This window comes from Bidens hawaiensis, unplaced genomic scaffold (assembly GCF_021521415.1).
Source record: "Bidens hawaiensis isolate Kalapana, Puna unplaced genomic scaffold, B.hawaiensis_p1.1 tig00023052_1, whole genome shotgun sequence".
Taxonomy (NCBI): domain Eukaryota; kingdom Viridiplantae; phylum Streptophyta; class Magnoliopsida; order Asterales; family Asteraceae; genus Bidens; species Bidens hawaiensis.
In genome coordinates this window covers 284,518-308,922 of record NW_027493605.1, presented here as the reverse complement: position 1 = coordinate 308,922, position 24,405 = coordinate 284,518, and the positions used below count along the sequence as shown (strand labels likewise).

Here is a 24,405-nt window from a genome sequence, read left to right as displayed (position 1 = left end):
ATGTTACAAATATCTTTGTACGAAAATATACTTTTGATTTTGTGCATGTTGGACGGTGACGGTACATATACTTGGTATAATTTACAATACTAAAAATTACTTTGTTTTGGAAAACAGCTACGCTTTTGTAAAATTTACATATTAGTAATGGTGTGTGCAGTGCGATTTGGTTCGGTTTCGAGCTAAAACCGAACTAAAAACCAAAATTTTGTTTCCTCAAATCTGTTTGATTCGGTTTTCGGGTTCAATTCGGTTTTTGGTTTGGTTATTCGGTTTTGCTAATCGGGCTATTAATTAATAGAACATTGCAAATTTTATCATAGAATATAAAGAGCTAATAAAATATACTTACATTTATAATAATTTAATTTAACCCAAAATGACAACAAAGAAAATTGTTTATTTCGGTTTGGTTTTTCACAAAACCGAAACAACAACGATACTTCGTGTTGTTAGGTTTTTTCTAGTTTTGAGTTGGATTTTTTATGTTTCGTCCCCCCCCCCCCCCCCCTCACACACACACACACCCCACAACAACAAAAAAAATGAGAAAATAAAAGGTTGAAATCACTAAATTTTGTTACATAAAATTGTAATTAGGGGCTGTTTTGTTCATTCAGATCTGAATGAGTCAGGTCTAAATGAGTCTCTGTCTCATTCAGCAACAACAACAAGTCTGAATGATTCAGACATAATTTTAACTATTCAGATGTTTTTCTGTTTGAAACCAAACAGTCTGAAGTCAGAATGAATCAGATGTTTACATCTGAGTGGTTCTATTTAAATGTAAACAAACATCCCCTTACTTTATTGTTTGACGGAGGATGTAGGGCCGAGTTGAAAAGAAATAAGTTGCAAAACATAAGGTGATCGCATAATAAAATAATGTATTTTTTTAAATTGATTTGATTAAGTCGGTTAACTCTTTTCTTTTCCATATAAAAAGGAGGAACGTGAAAGCTTTGTGACTAAGTAATCATGAAACCGGCCATTTGCTTGAAACCCTTATTTTGTTACAAAGTATTCCCTGAGTACGATGATGAAAACGAAACGCGCATACGACGATGAAGACCTACACTTGAAAAGGCTGAAATCGGTTCAAATAAATTCGCCAACTGCAACTGCAACATATGACGAGGACGATGATAGCGATCATGGGTTTGGATTTGCGCCTAACAGTAACAGAACAACCAAAATCCGTATTGACTGCCCGTTCCTTTATACAATTAATCGTCAGGTAATAAATAATCCACTCCTCACTTTTTAAATTTTATTCAAGATACTATTACTACATTGTCAGATTTTGAATTGATAATTTTTATTGCGTTTTGCAGGTCTTGGATTTTGACTTTGAAAGAAAGTGTTCGACGTCTCTGTCGAATTTTAACGTGTATGCATGCATGGTTTGCGGCAAGTATTTTCAAGGAAGAGGGCGTAAGTCGCATGCATATAATCATAGCCTTGAAGCGGGACATCACGTCTACATCAATCTTCAGACTGAGAAGATTTATTGCCAATGAGATTCGTGATCCTTCACTCGAAGATATTCAACATGTTCTTAACCCGAAGTTTAACGAAGACCAAGTTGAGCAACTTGATACAAGTAGACAATGGTCAAGGGCGCTTGATGGTTCATATTATCTTCCTGGAATGGTAATTAATTATTTCGTTATTGCTAGCATTAGTTTATTTATGTGATTAATTGTTTATTATCATCCCTTCTAGAATAGAATACTGATTGTGATGTTTTCTTTATTTTGTCAGGTGGGGCTTAATAACATTCAGAATACTGGTTTTATTAATGTGACCATTCAGTCTTTAATGCGAGTGAAGCCTTTGAGAAACTTTTTTCTCATTCCTGAAAATTACAAGGACAGTAAATCTCTACTTGTTCAACGTTTCGGTGAGCTCACAAGGAAGATATGGCATGCGGGGAACTTCCAACGAAAGGTTTCTCCTCGTGAATTTTTGGAAGCAGTTAAGGAAGCTAGTAAAGATCGCCTTCGGTCTGATCTTGCTGAATTTATGTCATGGCTTCTCAATACGCTACATAATGACCTTAAAAGGACAAAGAACAGCAGCACCATTATCCATCAGTGTTTTCAGGTATATATATATATATATATATCACTTTAATTATTTGCAGCCTAGCTAGCTTTTTAAATATTATATATGATCATGAGCCAGTTTATAACTTGAGTACAAATCTGTTTTTCTAGGGAGAATTGGAGGTTGCGAAAGATGGCACCGAGACAAGTAGAATGCCATTTTTTATGCTTGGACTAGACTTGCCACCATCTCCAATAAATCCTCAGGTTTGTGCTTAGAATTTTTATTTTCCTTTGGTCAACACTAAAACAGACTTTGTATATATGTATTTCTGTAATTACTTATCTAAGACTCTTAAAAGTAATATGTCCCTGTAAATGATGAGTTATGAATTGACTTTAAAGGTGTAGTGCATTGTTATTGTAGGTTTCACTTTTCGACTTACTGAGGAAGTTTGATGGGGAGACTCTAACTGAAGTAGTGCGTCCTGATCATGTAGCCAAGATGAGATACCGTGTTACAAGACTTCCGCAGTATCTTATTTTGCACATGCGTCGCTTCACAACGGAGAAAAATCCAACCCTTGGTGATATATATAGACTTTTTATTGCTATTATTATTATTATTATTATTATTTTTATTTTAAATTTTATTGATCATCATGTTGTGCTCATTTATTGAGTTGTATGTCAGTTACCTTCCCATTGAAGAATCTGGAGCTGAAGGATGATGAAAGAGCGTGCGCCACCTATGATTTGATTGCAAACATTGTGCATGACGGTAAACCAGGTGAAGGAGCACCCAGGGTATTTGTTCAGCACAAGTCTCAAAAGCTCTGGTAAGCCTTCTTCTTCCATTTCAATTTTGAATTTTGATTTATTGAATTTCAAATTGATACTGATATGTTTGTGTCTGTCAGGTATGCGATGCAGGATATCGATGTTGCAGAAGCACTTCCGCATACGGTTGCACTTTCTGAGGCTTACATCCAGATATATGAGCAACAGGAGTTAGATTCTGAACAGCAGGTGTAGGAGTGATGCTGTTTTTTGTATGCTTATTATAACAGTGTTTAGATTCTCAACAACATATACCTTGGTTGTATGTTTTTTAAATTTCATCCGAAATTAAGATGTATAAAACTATATTAAATAATTTTGAAGTACAACAAAGCTATGTAGCACAAAGATATCCAATAATCAATTTTGCGCTGCGTATATAAATGCAATAGAAACTAGAAAGCTCACATACTTGTCATTAAGAAAATGGCAAGGCATTGCCTTGGTGTTAGCCAGAATAACAAGTATGTTTAGCACAAACTAACGACTAACTACTAGACTAGCGCGTCTTCATTTTGGAACTTAGTTTTACTTTCATTAGCAATGGCTTCTGATATGGCCTTTGGGAGCAAAAAGCCAGGTCTTTCAAGAAACTGTGCGCGATCCAGTACCAAGGGTTCTCGAGTCGTTATTTCAATGCCATCAAATGTCCACAATGTCAAAGTCGCTTCACCTTTTAAACCCACAGAAAACCAACCAAGACCTGCAACAGATAAGTCGACACTGTTCACGTCCCAGCTTATTCCAGATACTTTGACTTCTCTTGATTCCCAATTCCCTAATTCAGACACGCGATCTACACCAATTGGTGGCTGAAACAAAAATACAAACATTTTCAGAGATGCATAAAAAAATGTTTTTTTTAAGAAATGCTTTAAAGTAAGCAGACCAAAATCCACATACCTGTAATCTAACACCAGCATGCTTATTCCAAATTTCGTCTGCGTTTTCAATCTTACCAAGATGCAGAGAAACATTTGGGGAGGCCCAAACTGTCACATAAATTGTTTGCACTGATGCTTGATTTAGATCGAGTCTCACCAGACCACCAACGTGTATTGCCTGCCCTTGCTGCGACATACATAAATTCTAATTATTATAATTATTATGGTATTGCCTTTTGTTATCAACCTTATGATATTTATGATTGCAAAACTAATATACGAACAAAAAAGCAGCCTGATTTAATCCATTTCGACTATTACCCAACTTGTCTAACTAGGCCTGTAAACGAACCGAACAAACATGAATGGGGTATGTGCATGCTCGTTCACTTAATTTTAATCAATCAAACGATGAAACACAAACGATTAAACGAATGGAGTTTTCTTGTTCGTTTGTTCATTAAGAAAATAAATGTACTCGTGTTCATATATGTCCGCTCATTTATAGTATAAATGAACGGTTTGGGAACAAAAACTAACGCAGATAAGTGAACTTAGATAAATTAACATTACAGAGCAAGAACCAATTAAAAGTAAATATGAACATCCATCTGTTGGGCTCGTATATAATTAATAAAACTTACAAAAAAGTAATGGACCTAAAAGTTCAAATAAGTATATAAATGAATGTAAACGAGCGTTCACGAACATAAATGAGCGAACGAGATGTATGTTTATGTTTGTTCGCTTAACGTATTGTTTGTGTTCGTTAATTTATTAAATAAAAGAACATAATCAAACTTCCTACTGCACAGTTCACAAACAGGTCATTGAACATTTTGTTCGTTTATAAGCATAAGACAGACCCACTCGTTTTGAGTTTGCCACCTCAAAAGAATATAAACCAACAACAAAAATAAACCATCAATAAAGCTAACGAATATAAACCAACAACAACAAAAATAAACAAGTACTTGCCTTAATTCTATACGTTCGAGGGCGCAACTCCTTTCGTATTTCAACCATCTTTTGCTCCTCTCTATTCAACCTCATGGACATCAAATACGGATGCAACAACCCCGGCGTATCATACATTTTCGCCTTAGCCGACAACACACCTCCAATTCTCAAAATACCAAGTGTCGTCCCAGGAACCGCAGCCTCAGTAAGCTTAGTAGCTTTCGCCCCACCTTTCTTCGCAAACGCATTAATCAACGTCGACTTACCCGCATTCTGTGCCCCAATCACCCACACATGCCCTCGCGGTCCCGCCGAATCCTTAACAAAAGTCAACAAATTCCTAACACCTAAATCCTTACGCGAGCTAACCAAATACACCCCGTTTAACTTCGGTGCACCATTAGCCCTAGCCCGGTGCCGAACCCATCGGTCGAGTCTAGTGGGCGATACCTGCGAAGGTAAAAGATCCACTTTCGTAGCCACAAGAACCAGTTTAGGCAACTTCTTGGTTCTTGGCAAACCGTCACGACCTTCCAACGCCTCAAATAAAGATTTAGCCGCTCGTTTCGGAAATGACCCATCAAAATCCACACAATCCACAACCATTACCACAACCGTTGAATCCGCATTCCCAGTCGGTTTCATCAACCGGGTGGTTATCAATTTATCAAAATCAAAATCCGGTATCAAATTCTCAGCGGTTTGGTTCTTAACCTGACCATAATTTCTTAAAGAGTGACATCTTGCACAAACTGTCACTTCTTCTTTCTCCAATAATTTAGATTCTCTAACCATTTTTTTCCTTTCGGATTTTGAAACCCGAACCTTCTTCGCCTTTTCGAGTACTTCCTCTGTAATATTACCAAACCCGACACCCGGGGCGGTGAACCCGTCTAATTCTTTTAAATCATCTTCAAAATCTGAATCCCAATCGAACTCATCATCAATCTCATCATCCAATTCGCTTTCTTCATCTGGGTCTTCTTCAAAATCTTGTAATTCGTCTTCGATTTCGGCTAAATCAAACTCCTCTTCTTCAATTTCTAGTTTCTTTTTCTGATAATATCCAGGGAGTGTAGGGTTATCATCCTGCATAAAGACTCCACAGCCAGGACAAACAAGCCCTAACGTATCGTCTTCGTCTCTTCCTTCGCTTAATAATGGTTGTGGTTTTTTGTTTCTTCTTCTGGAGGTTTTGCCATCGGTGGTTGTGGCGTTTACTGATAATAATGATATGTATGGATGTTTGTGCTTCAAGTGTGTTGTTGGATTAAAGATGGAACCAGTGGAATAGAGAAGACGAAGTGATTGTGAATTACTGTGTAGGTTTAGAACAAGAGCTGGAGTTGTTCTTGAGGAAACAATGGGTGAAGAAGAAGAAGAAGAAGAAGAAGAAGAAGAAGAAGTAGATAAGAAGAAAGCTGACATTTTTTTCCCGACGGGAGTTCCGCTTACCCCTGTTGGGCAACTGTGGGAGACCGGGAGTATTATTAAATAACCAACCCAGTCCAAGCTTGACTCGTTTTGATTTACGAGAAGGATGGCTCGTCTGACTCTTTAAGCATTTTCCTAAAGCTTAAGCTCAGCTTGTGAGTCTTTTTTTCTTGCTATATTTAATTTATAAAATTGAGAAAACCTGAACGAGCCTAAGCTTGGCTTACAATACCCTAAACGAGCCAAAGCTCGGTTGTATAGTGTGAAATTAATATATAAAGTCCAAAAGAGTTAAAATTTAAAAAATATACTCAATAATTAAGTATGTTTTATTTAGGCTCGACTTATTTCGAGCTTTTTATCAATTTGATCTCGAGTAACTCGCAAACAGCTTGGCTCGTTACACACCTATTTAATACCATCAAGTTTAATAACTTTTTTATTGGTATAATGTATAGAAGGATAAAAACTTTAAAAAAATAGACGTTATAAAACATTTGATAACTTCAATTTTTATTCTTTAAGCTTGTCTCAAATAAAACATAAACCATCAATCTTAAAAAGATTGAAGCACCATTAGAATTTAGATGCACTTTGATGTCATCAACTCAAACACACTTTGGTTTATTACTGTTATTACTTTAATATGTGTTACATAATTTATATAATAAATTTTATTTCATAATGAAGTTAATTAAATAAAATTAAAATAATCGTGAGAACCAAATCTGTACTTTGAAAACCTGAAACGTCCATCATCCTTGAAACAATGCTCCTAACTGGTCCTTGAACCATTCTGGCTTATTGATATCCCTTACTTCAATATTATTATAATCTTCAAGCGAGTATGATATCTCCATCTTTTATGAGACTGCTTTCGGTAAATTAAAGATATCGCTTTGTTGATTTGTGTTCATGGGACACTAGTGTGTTCGTGAAATATCTAACCCGTTTAACAAACAGATCATGTTTGGGCTTGTTCATATAAACTTGTTTTAACCCATTATTTGAATGTTATGCGTATTCAAGCTAACATGTTTAATCCATTATTTAAACATATCAACCTCGCTCCACCAGCCATTTTTAACCCATTAATTGCAACTCCTCAAACTATTTGAGTCATTTAAATAAATGAGTTAAACGGGTCATGTCCAAATTGCACAGTTTAGGGTTGATGTCTTTGACAACACGTCACCCTGGAATATGCTCATAAGTATCAAAGTGACCCAACAACCTTCATCTAACTTTGAAAGTTTGAAATACAAAGACATAAACAACACAAGCTTCAAAACAGGCCTAAATGAAATGAGGTTTGCATTTTGTTCGCAAAACCCATGAAATGTGGTTAAGTTCTGAGAATTTCTGATCATAACAATAAATAATCCCAAAATGGTTAACATTCATAAATCATAACAATAAGTGACATCTGGGGCAAAATGGTAAATCCAACAATTTTTAACGCGATTTGGTCTTCCTCTGTTCTTGTGCGCGCACTGCCGCACATATCTTCTTCCAGGACCGGATCACAATGAGGGACGGTATCCAAATCCAAAATGAATTCATGATGACGTAATAAAAATAATAGTAATACGCGCTTGCAGCAAAGTTGCCGCCTTCTAGGTAAGATGTTATGAAATAAACAGCTGTTCCATAGAGTTGTCCAAGCGCAATAGCTATCTGAAGCAAGTGACCGTATGATTTTCTTGTGGCTATAGCATACCTGTAAAATTTCAAATTTTTTTAATAAATGACAATATTAATTAACAAAAATAATGTTAAAAAGGTAATGAAAAGTAAACATGCGCGGCTAGAATGCAAGCGGGACCCTCCAGAACAGCAGTTATTCCTTCAACAGCAATTACCGCTGAATCCCTTCCAACATATCTGGAGTCGCCTTTGCTGTATTCTTTCCCTGAGAGTTGTAAAGACACACATTCAAATTAATTTTACATTTATCAAAACGAAAATAAAATAGACGATTAGAGTTACAAAATGGCAAGTATATCAAGAACTTACAGACTTCTGCAAGGTAAGTAGGATTCTTCTGCTTGAAAAACTCGGGAGTGAAAACAAAATAACCCTCGAGGATCATATGCGTGAGGCCGGTGAAAACCCACCAGCACATGAGAACTTTGTCTATTTTTGATATTTTAGGAAACCACCCTGTCGTGGCAATACAAGAACAAGCGTTAATGACTGTTTCCGAACTAAGTCTAATAAATCACATCACATGTTACCGCTGCCTGTTAAAAATTAGGCTGTTTATATAAAATTAGCTAATAAAACATCTTGAATAAATTGACTTGAGATGTCAAACAGGTTTATATATATCATCTTGAAAAGTAGTTTTCTGGATCTTAAATTGAAGCACAAAAAATAAAACAATGTCACTTACTAGAAAACTACTAGAAAAATGAAACTTACAAAGATCTGACATTTGTTTATTAAAATTAAGCATAACCAGTAATTACGCAAAATATAATTATGAAGTCAACCAATTAGAATGCAAATGTAGCAAATTAAGTAGTGAATATAGATTGCAGTATGAATTGAAGGTAATTTAATTGAGAACCAACCAGCGAGTATCCAGACGAAGGAGACGACAAGTACGGAAGCGGTGGCATAAACACCGAGAATGGTGGATTGAGAGAGTTGAATCGGAAAATAGTCCGGCAGAATCAGATCTTTAGGAACGAAAGGGTGAACTCCGGCCATCCTTTTCAATTGCTGGAAAGTTGAAAGCCCCCACTTATATTGCAGCAAGTATTTTGTCCACTTTCGACTTATATTTACTGATCTAAATTCAATTACCCAAGTGATAATTTGATAACTTTTACTAACAAATCTAGCTTTTAACACCAGCAAGCGTTAAAAACAAGACAGATGGGTCAAGTAGGGTAACGGGTTCGGATCTAAACAGATTGTGAGCAACATGGTATCGGGTCAAAACACACAATTTTAAAAAGGAATCATTTGGTTCGGATAATGATGACATGTGAAGGTGGCAGTGAAAGAGGTGGTTGTGGCAGTGACGAAGGCAGCAACGGCAGTGGTGTTGTTGCTAGGACCTTCTTGGGTTAATGACTATACCGAAGCGATAAGAGATTAAGAACTGGACTAAAATGGATACCGCATTTCTAGAAACAAAAGTAACCATTGTCGGCCCAGAGGTAGGCAACACAAGCCATGTGAGGGCACGTTATCGAGAGGGGCCTAAAATCTAAAAAGATAAAAATTAATCGGTAATCCAATATTTGTTTCGAAGTTAGAACTTTTTTTTATCTTTAACAAGTTAGTTCAGTTACTTAGCCCACAAGTAATTACTTACGTAATAGTTAGGGCGTGAAGTTATAAGTTACTCAAATTTAGTCATAATCTATTTAATTAGCTAATAATAATTAGCCAGTGCACTTAACTCTTTACTTTTAAGCCCAGTAGTTCACAATAGGTTTAATCTGGAATAATTTTGTTTTGTTTATGGTTTAACATTGTTTTGTATTTATTTATTGCTAAAAATAAATTGGTTTTTGTTTATTGCTAAAAATAACTTGGTTTGTATTAGGTTTTAGTACTCGTCCGAGGCATTCGAAATCTCGAAATCGCCCCGATTATCATAAACCAGACTGATCTTATACATTAAATTTTTAGTTGGTATGATTCTCTCGGATACCGCAAACACAATAACAGTACGGGCTACACATTCATGGGTTGCAATAAATAATTTATGGGCTCCAAGCCTCCAAATTTTTGGTTGTACCATGACAATATTAGTAGTTTAGTACACTGGCATCTTTGTCATGTTTGGTTTTTGACTTTGACAAATCAACAAATTTAGTGCATTATAATTAATAGCACGTAAAAGAAATTGTTGTGTTCCCTTTTAAATATACTTGGAGCTTTGCAAGCATATCGAATCAAGACCAAACATGTGTTTTAATTACCGGTTAGGTCAAGGCCTTGATTTTGGAAGTAGGTCCCAAGAGTTTGTACTTTTCGTATGCTCCTTATTCGTATATTTTATGATAAATGAAAGAAAATATGCAACTGACATCTTTTCCAAGCTTGCATAGTATACACAATACAGCTGACTTAAGTGCGCCTACGGTGAGAAAGGCAAGGGCGTAGTGAAAGATATTGTTAAAAGTTGATATAGTGAATGTTATATACTTCGCGATTGTTATGATTGATCATGAACTTTCTGTAACTGATAGTTCAGATCTGGCATTGCTTCTGCACATGTGCACGGCGCCCGTATATACCTACCGGTACCACTCCAAAGGTGTACAAAATTACAAATTACAAAACAAATTAATTTACACACACAAAAAGGTTAAACAAAGTAAAGTTTAAACCAAAAGCTAATTCATAGTTTCATACACTATGCTATTGATCATAACTAATTATGTAACACAGATTTTTGTCGGATTTAACATACCGCAGTATTGCCTATGAAACTAAGAATAACTAGAAACGAAAAGGCAATTATAGAACATCGAAGTCATAGTGCAAGTAAAACCAATAAGAAGGTGAATCACACAAAACTTTTTACAAGTTCTGTTCAAAATTAGAACTCCAAAACCTGAAATTCAATATCAAGAGTCAAGTCGCAATCAAGTTGCCTCATTCAAATATTTCTGATACACTTCCAACAGTTCAGAGGCTTCCTCTTCATGCCTCTTCACAACCCACTTAAGAAACGAAGTTTCCGAACACATCAACCACCGAGTCTGCGTATAGCAAGAATCATCATTTTCATCAATCAACCCTTTTTCTTTTAAACGCTTAAAAACCATACACGTAGGAATAATCCTCTTTTCTAAACTATAACAAACAACATTCGGCCATTGAATAAGATAACTTCTTTTCCAGCCCATCGTATTCACAAGAAACTCCAAGATTCTTGTAATCTTATCCGTTGAAGCCATCATACACCCCGGATTCTTCTCAAACGCCATCAAAATCTCATCTTTAGACCAACCCCACTTCTCATAAAGCTCAACTTTCTTATCCCATGTCGATTTACTCATAGCTCTAAAAGCATGAATCGCCCAAAGAAACCTCGACTTCGTCGGGTCAAATCCTATTTTCTTCACATTTGTCACAGCTGTCCTAAATCTATCAGCAGATGTAAAGAAAGTCCTGGGCTGTTGCGCCAACATACTTTTTATTCTCGACTCCGGAACCCCTATTTCCAACAACAACTGCATATTTTCCGCACCGTAAACTTGTAAATCGTAAGTTAAAGCCTGCGGGAACCGCATAATGGCATTAATAACCTTATCATCCGACCCTAAAACATTTCTTAAATAATTAACCGACTGCAAGGCGGTATCTTGAAACTTTCCGCGCATAACACTTCTCGGTCTAGTAGCCACAATAGCAGCAAGATCGGCATTCGAAAACCCCAATTTACTCAAGATTTTGAAATTGGGCAAAAGGGTTGTTTCAGGATCACATAATAATATCTTCGGGTGGCTCGAAACAACTTTCGAAACTTGGGATTTGAAACTTTCCGCGCGTAACACTTCTCGGTCTAGTAGCCACAATAGCAGCAAGATCGGCATTCGAAAACCCCAATTTACTCAAGATTTTGAAATTGGGCAAAAGGGTTGTTTCAGGATCACATAATAATATCTTCGGGTGGCTCGAAACAACTTTCGAAACTTGGGATTTGGTGAAACCTTGATTATAAATAATTGCAAGAACAGAGTCTGCTGTTTTTGGGGATTTTGATAAGTCTAGACCTTTGGAAGCTAAAATTGCGGATTCTGAAGAAAACCCACATGAGTTTATGAGGTATGTGATGGTAAATGAGTGTTGATTTGAAGAAATTGAAGCTGTGGTTGTGAATTGGGATAACTGGTATCGCAGTTGGAGCTTGCGGTAAGTTGTTGCAGGGGATGAAACATAAATGAAATTAAATAACATTGGAGGGTAATTAAATTAAATTAAGATTAAGGAAGTGTGGATATAGGTACCAGGGCATGTAATTGATTTTGACACAGCGATGAGAAATTGAGAATTGAATCAACGGAGAACAACAAAACCCTAAACCCACAACCTGTGTGAGTTATGTATGAGGAACACAAGTGTCAACGTTTCAAATTTTAACACTATCCGTCTTATTTGCCCTTAGGGGTAATTTTGTCATTTTAACTTAGAGATATTGGTTTTTAATAGTTCTAACGTTGGCTCGTTGGCAGAGAACACTTCAAACTTTCATTTTGTCTTCCACCACTCCCAACTTTCACCCTATTTGTTTTTATCACTCCATCGTTAACTGAAGGTTAACGTAGTTAGTGGGGACGCTGACGTGGTTTTTTTAAATTTTTTTAACTAAGTCACATGAGGTGTCATGCCTACTCGGATTCGGCAGGAAAAGCTCATATGTCGCCGGATATAACAAAAATACCCATGTCATCTTGTTTACCAAACTACCGCCCTTAAACACCACACTTACCACCGTTTGCCATTGCCATTCTAATGAGATCTGAACTTAGAACCGCCGCCGTCACTATCGTTACATTATCGGAAAAATGTGTAGCAGCAAAACCCTAACTGTTCATCCATTTGTACCCGCTATGCTAGTCTCGCAAGACCCACCGCTGGTTGCTACTGTACTATGGGATGTGCCGTTTTCCGACTACAGCCACAGTCTGGTTGCTACCCACGATGCTCGCCAGAAAATCGAGTGCGGCGGCTAAAACCAAGTGCCACCACTTGCTCCTTTTCATTGGCGAGTTTCAACATGGAGACAACTAACTGGATGGTTGGTGAGAGTGCTTGTACTGTCTTTACTTTGAATGGAGGAGAGCAACCAGACTTCAATTTGAGCAGAAGATTAGACATACATAATGCTGAAAAGATGTTTCATACGATGAGACAAGACGGTACTGGTAGATAAGGATGACGGTCGGAGAAGTGGTGGCGGTGGTTGTGATGTCTGGCAGTGGTGGTTGTGATGGGAGGTTGGAAGGTGGAGAAGATGATGGTTTAAACAATGTATAAAAGATTAAAAAATAAAAAAAAAATAAATTCCAAGTAGGCATGACACATCATCTGACTTAATTAAAGAATAAAAATAAAAAAACCACGTCAGCATCTTCACTAACGCTGTTAGCCTTCAGTTAACGAGTGAATAAGGTGAGAGTTGGGAGTGGTGAGAGACAAAGTGAAAGTTTGGAGTGTTATCTATAAACGGACGAAAGTTGAGAGTATTAAAGACCAATATCCCTTTAACTTACTTGACATCCGATGGCGGTTTATAGCATCTTAATGATTCCACTAAAATACTACCACTAAATCGGTCCATACCACTGTGTGTTTAGTCCACTAAAGAGAACATTTGAAACAGTCATGAGACCTCTAACGGTCATAGGACCTCTAAATCGGTTAGATTTATAATGATAATGAATGAAGCTTATGAATTGATCAATGTTTTTAATGGATCAAGTGTTCAAATAGCCCCTTAAATTTATTCACCGTTTGAGCCACAACCCTTTAAAAAGTTATTATATACACAAACTCACTCAAATATGAACACCATCTCCGGTTGACAATCATCCCAAGCACCATCTCTAGTCGACCAAGATCAAAACACCATCGTCTAGAGATGCACAACACATATCAAGTTTTTTTTTATTGTCGGTTTCAGGTATGATTGGGTATTGGAATATCGGGTAATTAGAGAAACTAGACAAAGTTCGGATACGCATATTGAAAAGAAAACTGAACCTCATGTACCCGGGTAAGGTATGGTCACGTATTGGGACTTGGTATTGATACCCGATTTTTAATATATAGAGGTTCATTGTGGGGGTCACAAAAATGTTGGAAGCATTAATTTCACATGTGAAAATCTTGTAAAAACTCATTTTTAACATGTAAAAAAGTTAGTTTTTTGTAAATTTTTTCAAAGTTTATGTATATGACACATTTAGAGAACGTTCTAATAAAAGAAACTCATTAAAAAAATATATTTTTTATAAGTATTTTTTTTAAATATATATTTTTTTAAAATATTTTATAGACGTTTCTAATATTCTTTACAAGGCAAAAGGTTAAGTATACATATACATTCATATGTAATATTTTATTATTACTTGATTTCTTAAGTTATTTTTAAAAATAAATAATTAAAATTCGAGTTGTTACATGTAGGCTAATGCCCCAACCCCACAAAAGTTTAGATTAAATTTGGATTTAGGTCAAAAACATGTTCAAAGAAGTATCAACTGAACTTGGTCAAATTGATTATGACCAAATTTGCATGAGTGTAAACATGATTTAGAAAAAAAACAAGTTATCAAAGTGGGTCCAGGTGTGACATGTGATGCAGCGACAATAAGCCATGTGAGAGTGTTGACGATGATGGTTGAGGCTACAAGCGGGGGGCGACTAGTATGTGGTGGTGGAGGTGGTGAACATGGAGGTTAAGATAGTGGCGTTAACAAAAGTCGGGTGGTACAAAAGTCGGGTGGTGGGAACGGTCGTCGAAGTGGTCATGTAGATGTTGACTAATAACTGGTAGCTACAAACATTTACAAAGGGTGATGCTAACCCATTTAGATTTGTTATATCTTGGTTGGTTATATAGAAGTAACTATCTTAACTTTCTAAAAAGTATAAGTGACACTTTGTTATAAAAATGCATAAATTATTTAAGAAAGGATAATAAGTTATGCTTGAATATACTAATAATTTAAAAAAAAAACTTGTTTTTACAAGTAACTAGTATATTACTGTCAATGATTCTTGGTTCAATTTACAAATGCTAGCTGAGTTAAGTGTGAAACAATAAGAGTATATCATGATTTGAATCACACATGTGACAAGAATTTTATAAGAACCCCCGGTTCGATTCCAACAACTGCAGGATACTAAAATACTAGAGCTGTCTAACTGCTCATCAATCGTTCAAAAATTGCTCGTTTGATTTTGTCTCGGTATGAAAATGAGCCGTTCTGATCGGTCTAGTTTTAATTACTTGAAAACCCTTGAATTCGCTTTTAATTTTACATTCCCTCCCTCCTTACACTTTCTTCAAAACGGTGTCAAGTATTATTATTATTATAAATGATAAACACCATCAATCAATATCAAACTTCAGTCGGAAAGCTTAATTACTGAAATCAATCAACTCTCCGGCCATCGATTCACCGACTGTTATCTCACTCAAATCAATCAACATCGTATCATGTCACCCGCACTGGAAGATTCATCATCGTCTACGTATTTCCAAAACCCTAACCCTAGCCTCCACACTGATTCAGGCATATTCAATACCAGTTTCAATTTTGACTTTGATTCTTCAAAGTCCGCCGCTCGTCCGTCGAGGAAGAAGCCTGTGAAGGTGAAGAAGCATTCAGTGAGTTCAAAGCATGTTAATGGTACAGGTAAAACTATTGATTTCGTGTTTAATTTGAGTAATGGTGATTCGGTGTGCGATATGAGTGGTGTAGATGGTGAGAAACAGAGTGGTAGGGAGTCTTTGGATGCTAGTATGTTGCAGTTTACTATAGGATCTAGTAATTATGTTAAATCGGCTAAAAATATGGATTTTGAAGAGGCGCGGGACAGTGGAAATGGTTCCCGGTCGGGTAATTTGAGATTTGATTTTAGCGAAATAGGTGCTGAGAAGTTTGGAAAACCTAATGGGTTGGAATTTGTGTTTGGTGTGAATATGGACAATGGTGGATTGCATGTTGATGAGAGTAAATTTAGTGGGACAGAGGGTATTGATGGGGTTATGAAGGTTAATAATTTTACAAATGACGTTGATTCCGTTCTGGCTAGTTCTATATCAGGCTTGAATCTTGGAACAGGGGAGTCAGGTGATGCTGCACCCTTGATGAATGATAATATCAAGATACAGGATAATAATGCGTCAGATAGTAAAAAGTCTGTAAATTTGGAGTTTGCGTTTTCTGCTGATCATGGAGATGGTTCGACGGACGTGAATAACCAAAAAGAAGAATCCAAAGAGACGGTTAATAACTTGTTTTTTGACAGCAAAGTAGATGGTCTTTTTCATATTGGGATTGAAAATAAGAGTACGTTGGGCGGCAAGGGAAGAAGGAAAGTCAGTAGGCGAATGAACAATCTGAAGAGTGAAGGGGCAGGGGCTTCTGATAACTTGAAGAAACAAGGCAATAATGTAGATCCTGTTCGTGATGGTAACACTAGTTTTGTTTTTGGAAGGCGTTTAGGCAAGGCTACCAGTGACATCCCTCAATCTAATGCCTTTGATGAGTCAAAGACATCAAATATCCATGATCCCACAAAAGGTAATAATTTGAGTAACAATTCATGTGCAAGATCAGATGCTTCAACCTTGAATCAGAAAACTGATGAGGGTCAGTGTTGCCAAAATCAACTGAAGACGGAAGCTGAATTGATTAAAGAAACGGTTCCATCTTCAACAATAGACTTTGGTTTTGTTCCCAAAGTTCATCATTCAGAAGCACCTCCAATTAATGAAGCTGGAACAACCAATAACTTTAGCTTTCCTAGTAACAATGGTGTATTTGGGACTTCATTTACAGGGTTCAATACACCAGATATAAATTTAGCAACCTCTTTTACATCAGATATGTTTTCTGGTTTTGGTAAGAAGTTGGATTTCAGTAAAACCAATTCTGTTGGTCAAAGAAAGTTAAAAAAAACCAAGGCAAAGTTACGACAGCAAAGTAGGAACCATCAGCAGGGTGGTCTTAATTCATCTAAAGAAGTCCCACAGTCATATGAAGAATCCGCTGGATGTTCACCAATGGATTTCTCTCCTTATGGTGGTACTGACCCTGCAACCTCTCAGGTTAAAAATAAAGATGCTGTTAATACAACAGTAAACCTCAGTACAAACAACTTTTCATCATCGTCTGCCGCCTCATTTGCTGACGCTGATAAGTCAGCAAGACAACAACAACCTCATCGGAAGAAGATTTTCGTAAAAACCGGTCAGGGTGTAAAATATGCAACTCCCAAAGTATCCCGTGCACATGAATCTACTAGTGGAAAGCATGCTAACGATTCAGATCAGGAAATTTGTGACAAATGGCGCAAAAGGTTTTGATTTCAACCTTGTTTGGATATTTCACAATTGTATATTATGCTATGGCTTTAAACTTTTGTTGTTTGATTTTTTTTTCAGGGGAAACCAAGTTTATAAAAAAGGCGATTTATCAGAAGCTGAAGTTTGTTATTCAAAGGGTATTAGTTCAATACAACATACTGAGACACCTGCTTCTTGTATAGAGCCTCTTCTTTTGTGCTATAGCAATCGTGCAGCCGCACGCATGGCACTTGGAAGGCTGAGGGAAGGGTTAAAGGACTGTAGAACAGCTGTAGCATTAGACCCTACTTTTGTCAAAGCCAACTTAAGATCTGCAAAGTAAGCTGTCTGTCTGTTTGTATATTTATTGTAACTTTCTGAAATTCAAGGGCTATAATGTTTAACTCTTTTTTTATTTCTAGTTGTCATTTACTTCTAGGAGAGCTAGAAGATGCATCATACAATTATAGCAAGTGCTTGGAGTCTGAAAACATTGTTTGTCTGGATAGAAGACTTGCAATTGAAGCTGCTGATGGTCTGCAAAAGGCACAGGTAATCACATACTTTATATAGGTTTTGTCAACTGTTTCTCCAATTTTTACTGCAATGATACTCTTATACTGTGATTTATATATTCTAACCATAAAATCCCTTTTGTTGGCAGAAAGTTGCTAACCATCTGAAGCAGTCTGCAGAGCTTCTGCAACAGAAAACCTATGAGTCAGCAACTATTGCATTGGAAATGATTTCTGATGCTTTGTCTATAAGCTGTTATTCGGAGAAATTGCTTAACTTAAAAGGGGAGGCTCTTCTTGTGGTATGTAATATTCTTAATGATTTATAATATGCATCGGGTATACTTAATTAACTGTTGAAATTAATTACTTTTTAAGGATCTGGTCTTGCATGTAACAGTTGGGGAAGCATAAAGATGTGGTTCAAATGTGTGAGCAAACTCTAGATTCAGCTGAAAAGAATTTTGCAACCGAGTCAAAACTTTGGAGGTGGAACTTGATGTCAAAGTCCTACTTTCATCTTGGTAGGCTTGAGATAGCTCTCGAATTCATTGAGAAACATGAGCAGTTGGGACCTACTTCAGACAAGTAATACATATTGTATTATTATCTTAGTGTTATAATAAATCATGAATTTCAATTTCCTAACAAACTCTTATACAAATATATTTAAACGCTATATGATGTCTAAGCAGGAGTGTGGACCCTAAGGAGTCATTAAACCCTCTGGCTGTTACTATTCGTGAGCTTTTACACTGCAAGGTATGACTAGCATTGTACATATTGGTGTATCTTTTCCAGAGACTATGATTTACATGCATTTATTTTTTCTTACTTTCTTTTTCTTGGATTGATTAGACTGCTGGAAATAAAGCTTTTCAGAATGGTAAGCATACAGAAGCAATAGAGCATTATTCAGCTGCAATATCAAAAAGTATGGAATCACACGCATTTGCAGCTGTTTGTTTCTGCAACCGTGCTGCTGCACACCAAGCTTTGGGTGAAATCATTGATGCCATTGGAGATTGTAGCACGGCTATAGCTCTTGATGAAACTTATCCAAAGGTATAATCAAGTTTGACTTTAACATCTCTAATAGCATATAAAGTCAAGCCTTAAATTTACTGCTTTGTGATAATTTCAGGCACTCTCTAGAAGGTCTACCTTATGGGAAATGATTAGAGACTACAAACATGCAGCCGATGATCTTCGAAGACTCATTTCCATTTATGAAACATATTCGGGTGAGAATTCTAAAAATTCTAATGGCAGTGTGAAGGATCTAAGACGAGCCCACCGTCGTCTTTCTTCTATTGAAGAAAACTCAAAAAAGGAAAGGTCACTAGACCTTTACCTCATTCTGTAAGTTCCCTTACTTTTCTTTATTTTTAGTTATCTTATTCATTTAGTTTTTAAAATTTATAGCAAAAAAATTTATGTTTTTAATTTTTAGGGGAATAAAACCTTCAGATGCTGCAGTGGAAGTTAAGAAGGCTTATAGGAAAGCAGCTCTCCGACATCATCCCGACAAGGTCTTTCTTTATGTTCTATTGTTCTATATATTTAAAATAGAGAATTGCACAAATGGTCCTTGTGGTTTGATCGCATTGCAAGTTTGGTCCCTAGATTTTAAAAGCTGCAAACGTAGTTCAAATCATAGTTACATAAATCGCTAAGGCGCACACGAATTTCGATCTGGAACGTCCGTACCGGATCGCGGTACGAACGTGTTCCCAGAACGCTCCGATTCGCGAATTTGACACTTAAATTAGCGTTTCGAAAAACCCATCGTCTTGTACCTGTTGATTCAGGGATTGCGAATTTTTAATCTGCAAAACACGTTTCGTTACTAAATGGAAACATCGATCGTGATTTGTGATTTGGAAATTCGCTGAAAGAAGAGTAATTGAGATGAATTTGGAGCTTCGCCTGTTGATTTTTCACATGCGATTAGTTCTTACTCGCTGATTTGTGAGTAGAAATGAGATTACGGGCTGAATTTTAGGTTCGATGAAGCAATTATGTAAGAGATGAAGGAACTGTTAGTATGGAATGAGATAGAAAGATAATGGCGGCTTAGATTTAGGTTAAAATGACACTTTTATTTTTCTACCTTTACCTTTTCTTTTAACAAAATCACAATTTTCATTTAAAGTTTATAGGTTTTTCAAAATCATCCTAGACTTTTACATATTTAAAGTTTATATGTTGTACACATCTGATTTTAATGATACATCGTACCAGAGCGATCCGAAATGGGTAGGCTGAGCCTGCCCCCACTCGTACCGAATTTTAGGCGCCTAACGAATTGCGATCCTGTTCCACGTTCCCGTACCGGAGCATATGGCGAACCATGTGACTATGGTCCAAATATTTGTGGGAGGGTAGCACGTTTATTCCTCATTGTGAGGGTAATTACATGACTTCATGTTTCCGTTAAAACCAACTGGCAACTGGGATTAACAGTGAGGAATAAGCGTGCAACCCTTCCACAAATATTGGACTATGTTTGCAGTATTAAAATCTCGGGTCCAAACTTGCAAATTTGGTCAAACCACGAGGACCATTTCTGCAATTTTCTCTTTCTAAAATAAATTATTTTCTTGTCTAATGAGTTTGTTTGTAATTACTGAATATTATTATAGGCTGGTCAGGTGATTGCAAGAGCTGAAAGTGGAAGTGATGGGCAAAAGTGGAAACTAATCACTGAATCCATTCAAATGGATGCGGATAAACTCTTCAAAATGATTGGAGAAGCATATGCTGTGCTTTCAGATTCCACCAAGGTTTGAATCAGATTCCATCTTTCTCCGTTTACATCCTCTTTTTTTTTTTTTTCAAACTTGCAATATGTTAACCTTGTGTTTGACTTTACAGAGGTCAAAGTATGATCTTGAAGAGGAAATGTGGGATGACATGAACACACCTGCAAGTAGCAGTAGCAGTAGCAGAAGAGCATCTGACTTTTACAATTCTCCATTTGAGACCAGCAATAGGAGAAATTCGCACTATTCGACAAAGTCCGATGGTAACTCGCACTATAATTATTGGGAGAACTCGGGAAGGAATTATCATTACCCCTATTCCCGTTGGTAAATCCTTAACGAAATATATATTTTTTTGGTTCACTAAAAGAGGGATTAACAAAGACTCCAGTGATCTACACACAGCCTACATATATATACAAAGTAAAATAGGGACTCAAGTAGGATGATTGTTGGATCCTTCACATAAATTTGTTCATTAATTTTGTTGCTACCTCAAAAAATGTTTTTGAAGTTGGGGGTCTCACTGGTAGCAACCTATATACCTTCTATGACAGAAAAGGTTTGCCCCCATTGCATTGTTCTCGGAGGATCCCACCAATAGCTAGCTCTGCTATGAGTGAAGTTCTAGTAATATGTTTGTTTATTTGTTGATTTTGTTGTTACTTGTACACTTGTTATTTTTGTTATAAAGTTGGTTAATGGGTTAGTTTAACAATTTAGTTGGTGTACTAAAATTAAATGTTCTTTTTTTCATTGATGATGCCTAGTTAAATTTAAAGATGCCAATGGTACCTCTCTACAATAATCTCCAAACATAACGATGATTATATAAAGTAATGTTAAATTAATGTAACATGATGAAGGTTATAAATATCTTTTATGCAGAAAATAGAACAGTTTGGATATATTTGTTACTGATTTTGAATTAGATCATGTGTCGTGGGGTTTGACCATCAAGTGACCATTCAAGGTGGCACTTTGTTACGCCACCATGAAGCTATCCTACGGAGTCCTACTATGTAGACGTGCACAAAAAAACCAGTTCCGGAACCTAACTGGTGGAACCGAACCGGAACCGGTTCCAGTTCCTACCCGGTTGGCCCAATACCCGGTTTGGGTATTTTCGTACCCGAAAATCGTACCCTGTTCTCATATTTGTATGTACCCATCGGTTCCAACCCGGTTCTTAATTGTAACCGGTTCGGTTCCTACTCGAAAAAACCGGGTCCGGCGGGTTTTTTTTGAAAAGTCAAACACAGGTCAGACTAGCCGTTGAACCGGTTCCATCGGTAATATAGCCGGTGGAACCGGTTTTTGATGCCCGAAACCTATATATAACTTGTTTTCCACCACTTGTTTCACCACCAAACTCAAAAACAAACTAAAATACTACTCCTTTAGCAAACCCGTTCCGTTACCCGACCATTCAACTAAATATTATTATGGCACCCATCAAAAAAATTAACAAGAAGGCTAAGAAGAGTGTTTTTGTTGCCCCCGTTCCTGCTACGGAGGACCCAAGGGTTGTTACGGTAGTCAACCATAACCGCAACGAAGACATATGGAAGAACTGGGATTTGATTGTGGATGACGAAGGTTATCAAAAGGCTCGTTGCAAACTATGTGGTTCATTATTAAAGCACGATTCCAACTTTACTTTGAGAAAGCACATCGAGAAGCCATATTGCAAGGCGTTGAAAGGGATTGGCGCGACCGATCAAATTGACTTGGGTAAAGATGGTACACTATTTCGTTACAACACGACTCAAGTTCAAGATAGAATGGCAAAGTTCGTTATTCAACGAGGTTTGCCGTTTAACCACTTTGATGACCCGGATTTGACGTCGTTGATTCGAGAAACTCTACAACCGCGATACACACATATAAGTCGTACTACCTTAGGACGTCATTGTATCAGGTTGTGGGAGTGTGCTAAAAAAGAGTTAATCGAGTCTTTTCATTCTTTAGAAGCCATGGTTAGTTTAACTACCGATGTTTGGTCGGCACCACACGGGTTGCCCGAATCATACATATGTGTCACCGCTCATTGGGTTGATCCGGTGACATGGCAATTGATGAAACGCACCATCGCTTTTGAAAACTTCTCGTTCCCACATACCACCGAAAAATTGTTTGAATTACTTGATGAAGTTATAACGACTTACAACTTGAGAAATAAAATATTTTCGATTTCGTTTGACAACGCTTCAAACAATACTAAGGCGGCCGAAAAATTTATCATTAAATATTCACCACCTTGTTGCGGGGATTTTTTTCATGTTCAATATGTTGCACATATCATCAACATGGTTGTTCAAAAAGGTCTTGACAATGAAAACATTTGTGACGATTTAAAATTCTTTAGACTTATGTTACAAGATGTCTTTAAAAGTAGTAAAAGAAAACATCTTGAATATAAGAACTATTGCAAGTCGGTTGAAAGAAAGTATTTGGGGCCGAATTGGGACGTTCCAACCCGTTGGAACTCAACTTGTCATATGCTAAAGTGTGCTTTTGCCCAACGCCAAACTTTACAAGCTTTTCATAACAATCTTGTTGAAGAACGCGATGCCGATATGTTTCCGGAAAGTGTTTGGGTCCAAGTCGGTTATTTGTTGGAGTATCTTGACGTGTTCAAAAAGTCAACAACAAAATTATCGGGAGTCTATTACCCTACTAGTTGTTGGGTTTTGCAAGAATTGTACTATATGTCTTGTGTTTTTAAAAGCTTTGGGATAAGAACAAACTCTTCAAGAATATTGTTGCGGTGATGAAGGAAAAGTTCATAAAATATTTTGAAAACATACCGCCGGTCTTTACTTGTGCCGCCGCATTAAACCCCTATTGGAATGTTAATGGGATTGAGACAACGATTGAGGAAATATTCGACAACTTAGGTATGCACGAGATCGACCCGAAGTTGTCGACGGAAGCGAAGGAAAAGTTCAACAAAAACCTTCAAGACCTTTATGACCATTATTTTCAAATGTATGGTCCAAGCATGAGATCGTCTTTTGTGAAAAAAACAACAACTAGTAGGCCGTGCAATGACCCACTTATAAACTTGATGAATGGGATTCGTGAATCGGCATCTAAGAGGCAAAGAGGAAACACACCAACTAGCAAACTTGGTCGATATAGTGGAGCAAACTATGTTGAGGGCGCAACGGTCGACGAAATTCGCAATATTGATTTGTTGGCTTGGTGGAAAGGTAAACAAAATGAATTTCCCATTCTATCCGCCATGGCTCGTGATTTGCTTGCCGTACAAGCCTCAACGGTTGCTTCCGAATCGGTTTTTTCTCTTAGTGGGAGGGTGTTATCTATGCGAAGAACAAAATTAACTCCCGAGTCTCTAGAGGTTTGCATTTGCCTAAAGGACCATTTGGATGCGGTGGATCGTGTACAACACAAGACGAACTTTGAAGACGAAATACCAATAGAGCGTCATATTCATGATGAGGAGGCGGAGGACGGGGTTTCTTCCGATAACGAAGACGAGGGTGAAGACGAAAATGAAGACGAAGAAGAGTTGTAATTTGTGTTTTTTATTTGTTTTAGTAAAATTATTTGTAACTTGTTCAACTAATATTTAGTTTTTGATTTGTTTAATTATAATTACTTTTGTTACTCATGATTAATTTTTTGTTACTTTTTTAATAACGACGAACATTTTATTTATTTAAACAATAACTATTACAAACATTATTAAAACATAAACGATACTAAACATAACAACTAAAACTTAAAAAACAAAGTCCGTCGTTTTAATTCGGGAATACTTATTTTTGGGTTGTAGAGCCGGACGATTCTCCCACTTCCGCTTTTTTAGCATCCAAACTTCTTTTCTTTCGACAATACTTATTCATATGTTTTCGTAATGTCGAGTTGGACCCTGCTTTAAGA

At 36.8% G+C, this 24,405-nt stretch overlaps 2 protein-coding genes and 3 pseudogenes across 4 annotated transcripts; 2 read left to right on the top strand and 3 right to left on the bottom strand.

Annotated features, from left to right (window-relative positions):
* The first annotated feature begins 1,036 nt into the window (after positions 1-1,036).
* LOC143566819 (uncharacterized) lies at positions 1,037-3,091 on the top strand (annotated as a pseudogene). Its single transcript, XR_013141295.1, has 7 exons — positions 1,037-1,237; positions 1,335-1,653; positions 1,765-2,106; positions 2,220-2,345; positions 2,476-2,635; positions 2,743-2,887; positions 2,969-3,091. The product of XR_013141295.1 is annotated as an uncharacterized LOC143566819 (transcript).
* A 199-nt stretch (positions 3,092-3,290) lies between these two features.
* On the bottom strand, positions 3,291-6,160 carry LOC143566817 (GTP-binding protein BRASSINAZOLE INSENSITIVE PALE GREEN 2, chloroplastic pseudogene; annotated as a pseudogene). The gene is made up of 3 exons (XR_013141294.1): positions 4,747-6,160; positions 3,792-3,955; positions 3,291-3,700 (listed from the first exon to the last, which is right to left on the bottom strand). The product of XR_013141294.1 is annotated as a GTP-binding protein BRASSINAZOLE INSENSITIVE PALE GREEN 2, chloroplastic pseudogene (transcript).
* Positions 6,161-7,493: 1,333 nt separating this feature from the next.
* Positions 7,494-8,884, bottom strand: LOC143566802 (putative 3-beta-hydroxysteroid-Delta(8),Delta(7)-isomerase). The gene is made up of 4 exons (XM_077053400.1): positions 8,743-8,884; positions 8,183-8,329; positions 7,970-8,078; positions 7,494-7,886 (listed from the first exon to the last, which is right to left on the bottom strand). Exons 1-4 carry the CDS (start codon positions 8,879-8,881, stop codon positions 7,622-7,624), a joined length of 660 nt encoding a protein of 219 aa, XP_076909515.1. The 5' UTR covers positions 8,882-8,884; the 3' UTR covers positions 7,494-7,621.
* A 1,735-nt stretch (positions 8,885-10,619) lies between these two features.
* Positions 10,620-12,185, bottom strand: LOC143566801 (transcription termination factor MTERF8, chloroplastic-like; annotated as a pseudogene).
* Positions 12,186-15,179: 2,994 nt separating this feature from the next.
* On the top strand, positions 15,180-21,281 carry LOC143566806 (uncharacterized). Its single transcript, XM_077053404.1, has 11 exons — positions 15,180-17,230; positions 17,316-17,555; positions 17,639-17,768; positions 17,881-18,033; positions 18,132-18,319; positions 18,427-18,493; positions 18,590-18,796; positions 18,876-19,093; positions 19,185-19,263; positions 20,377-20,517; positions 20,609-21,281. Exons 1-11 carry the CDS (start codon positions 15,363-15,365, stop codon positions 20,825-20,827), a joined length of 3,510 nt encoding a protein of 1,169 aa, XP_076909519.1. The 5' UTR covers positions 15,180-15,362; the 3' UTR covers positions 20,828-21,281.
* Positions 21,282-24,405: the final 3,124 nt, after the last annotated feature.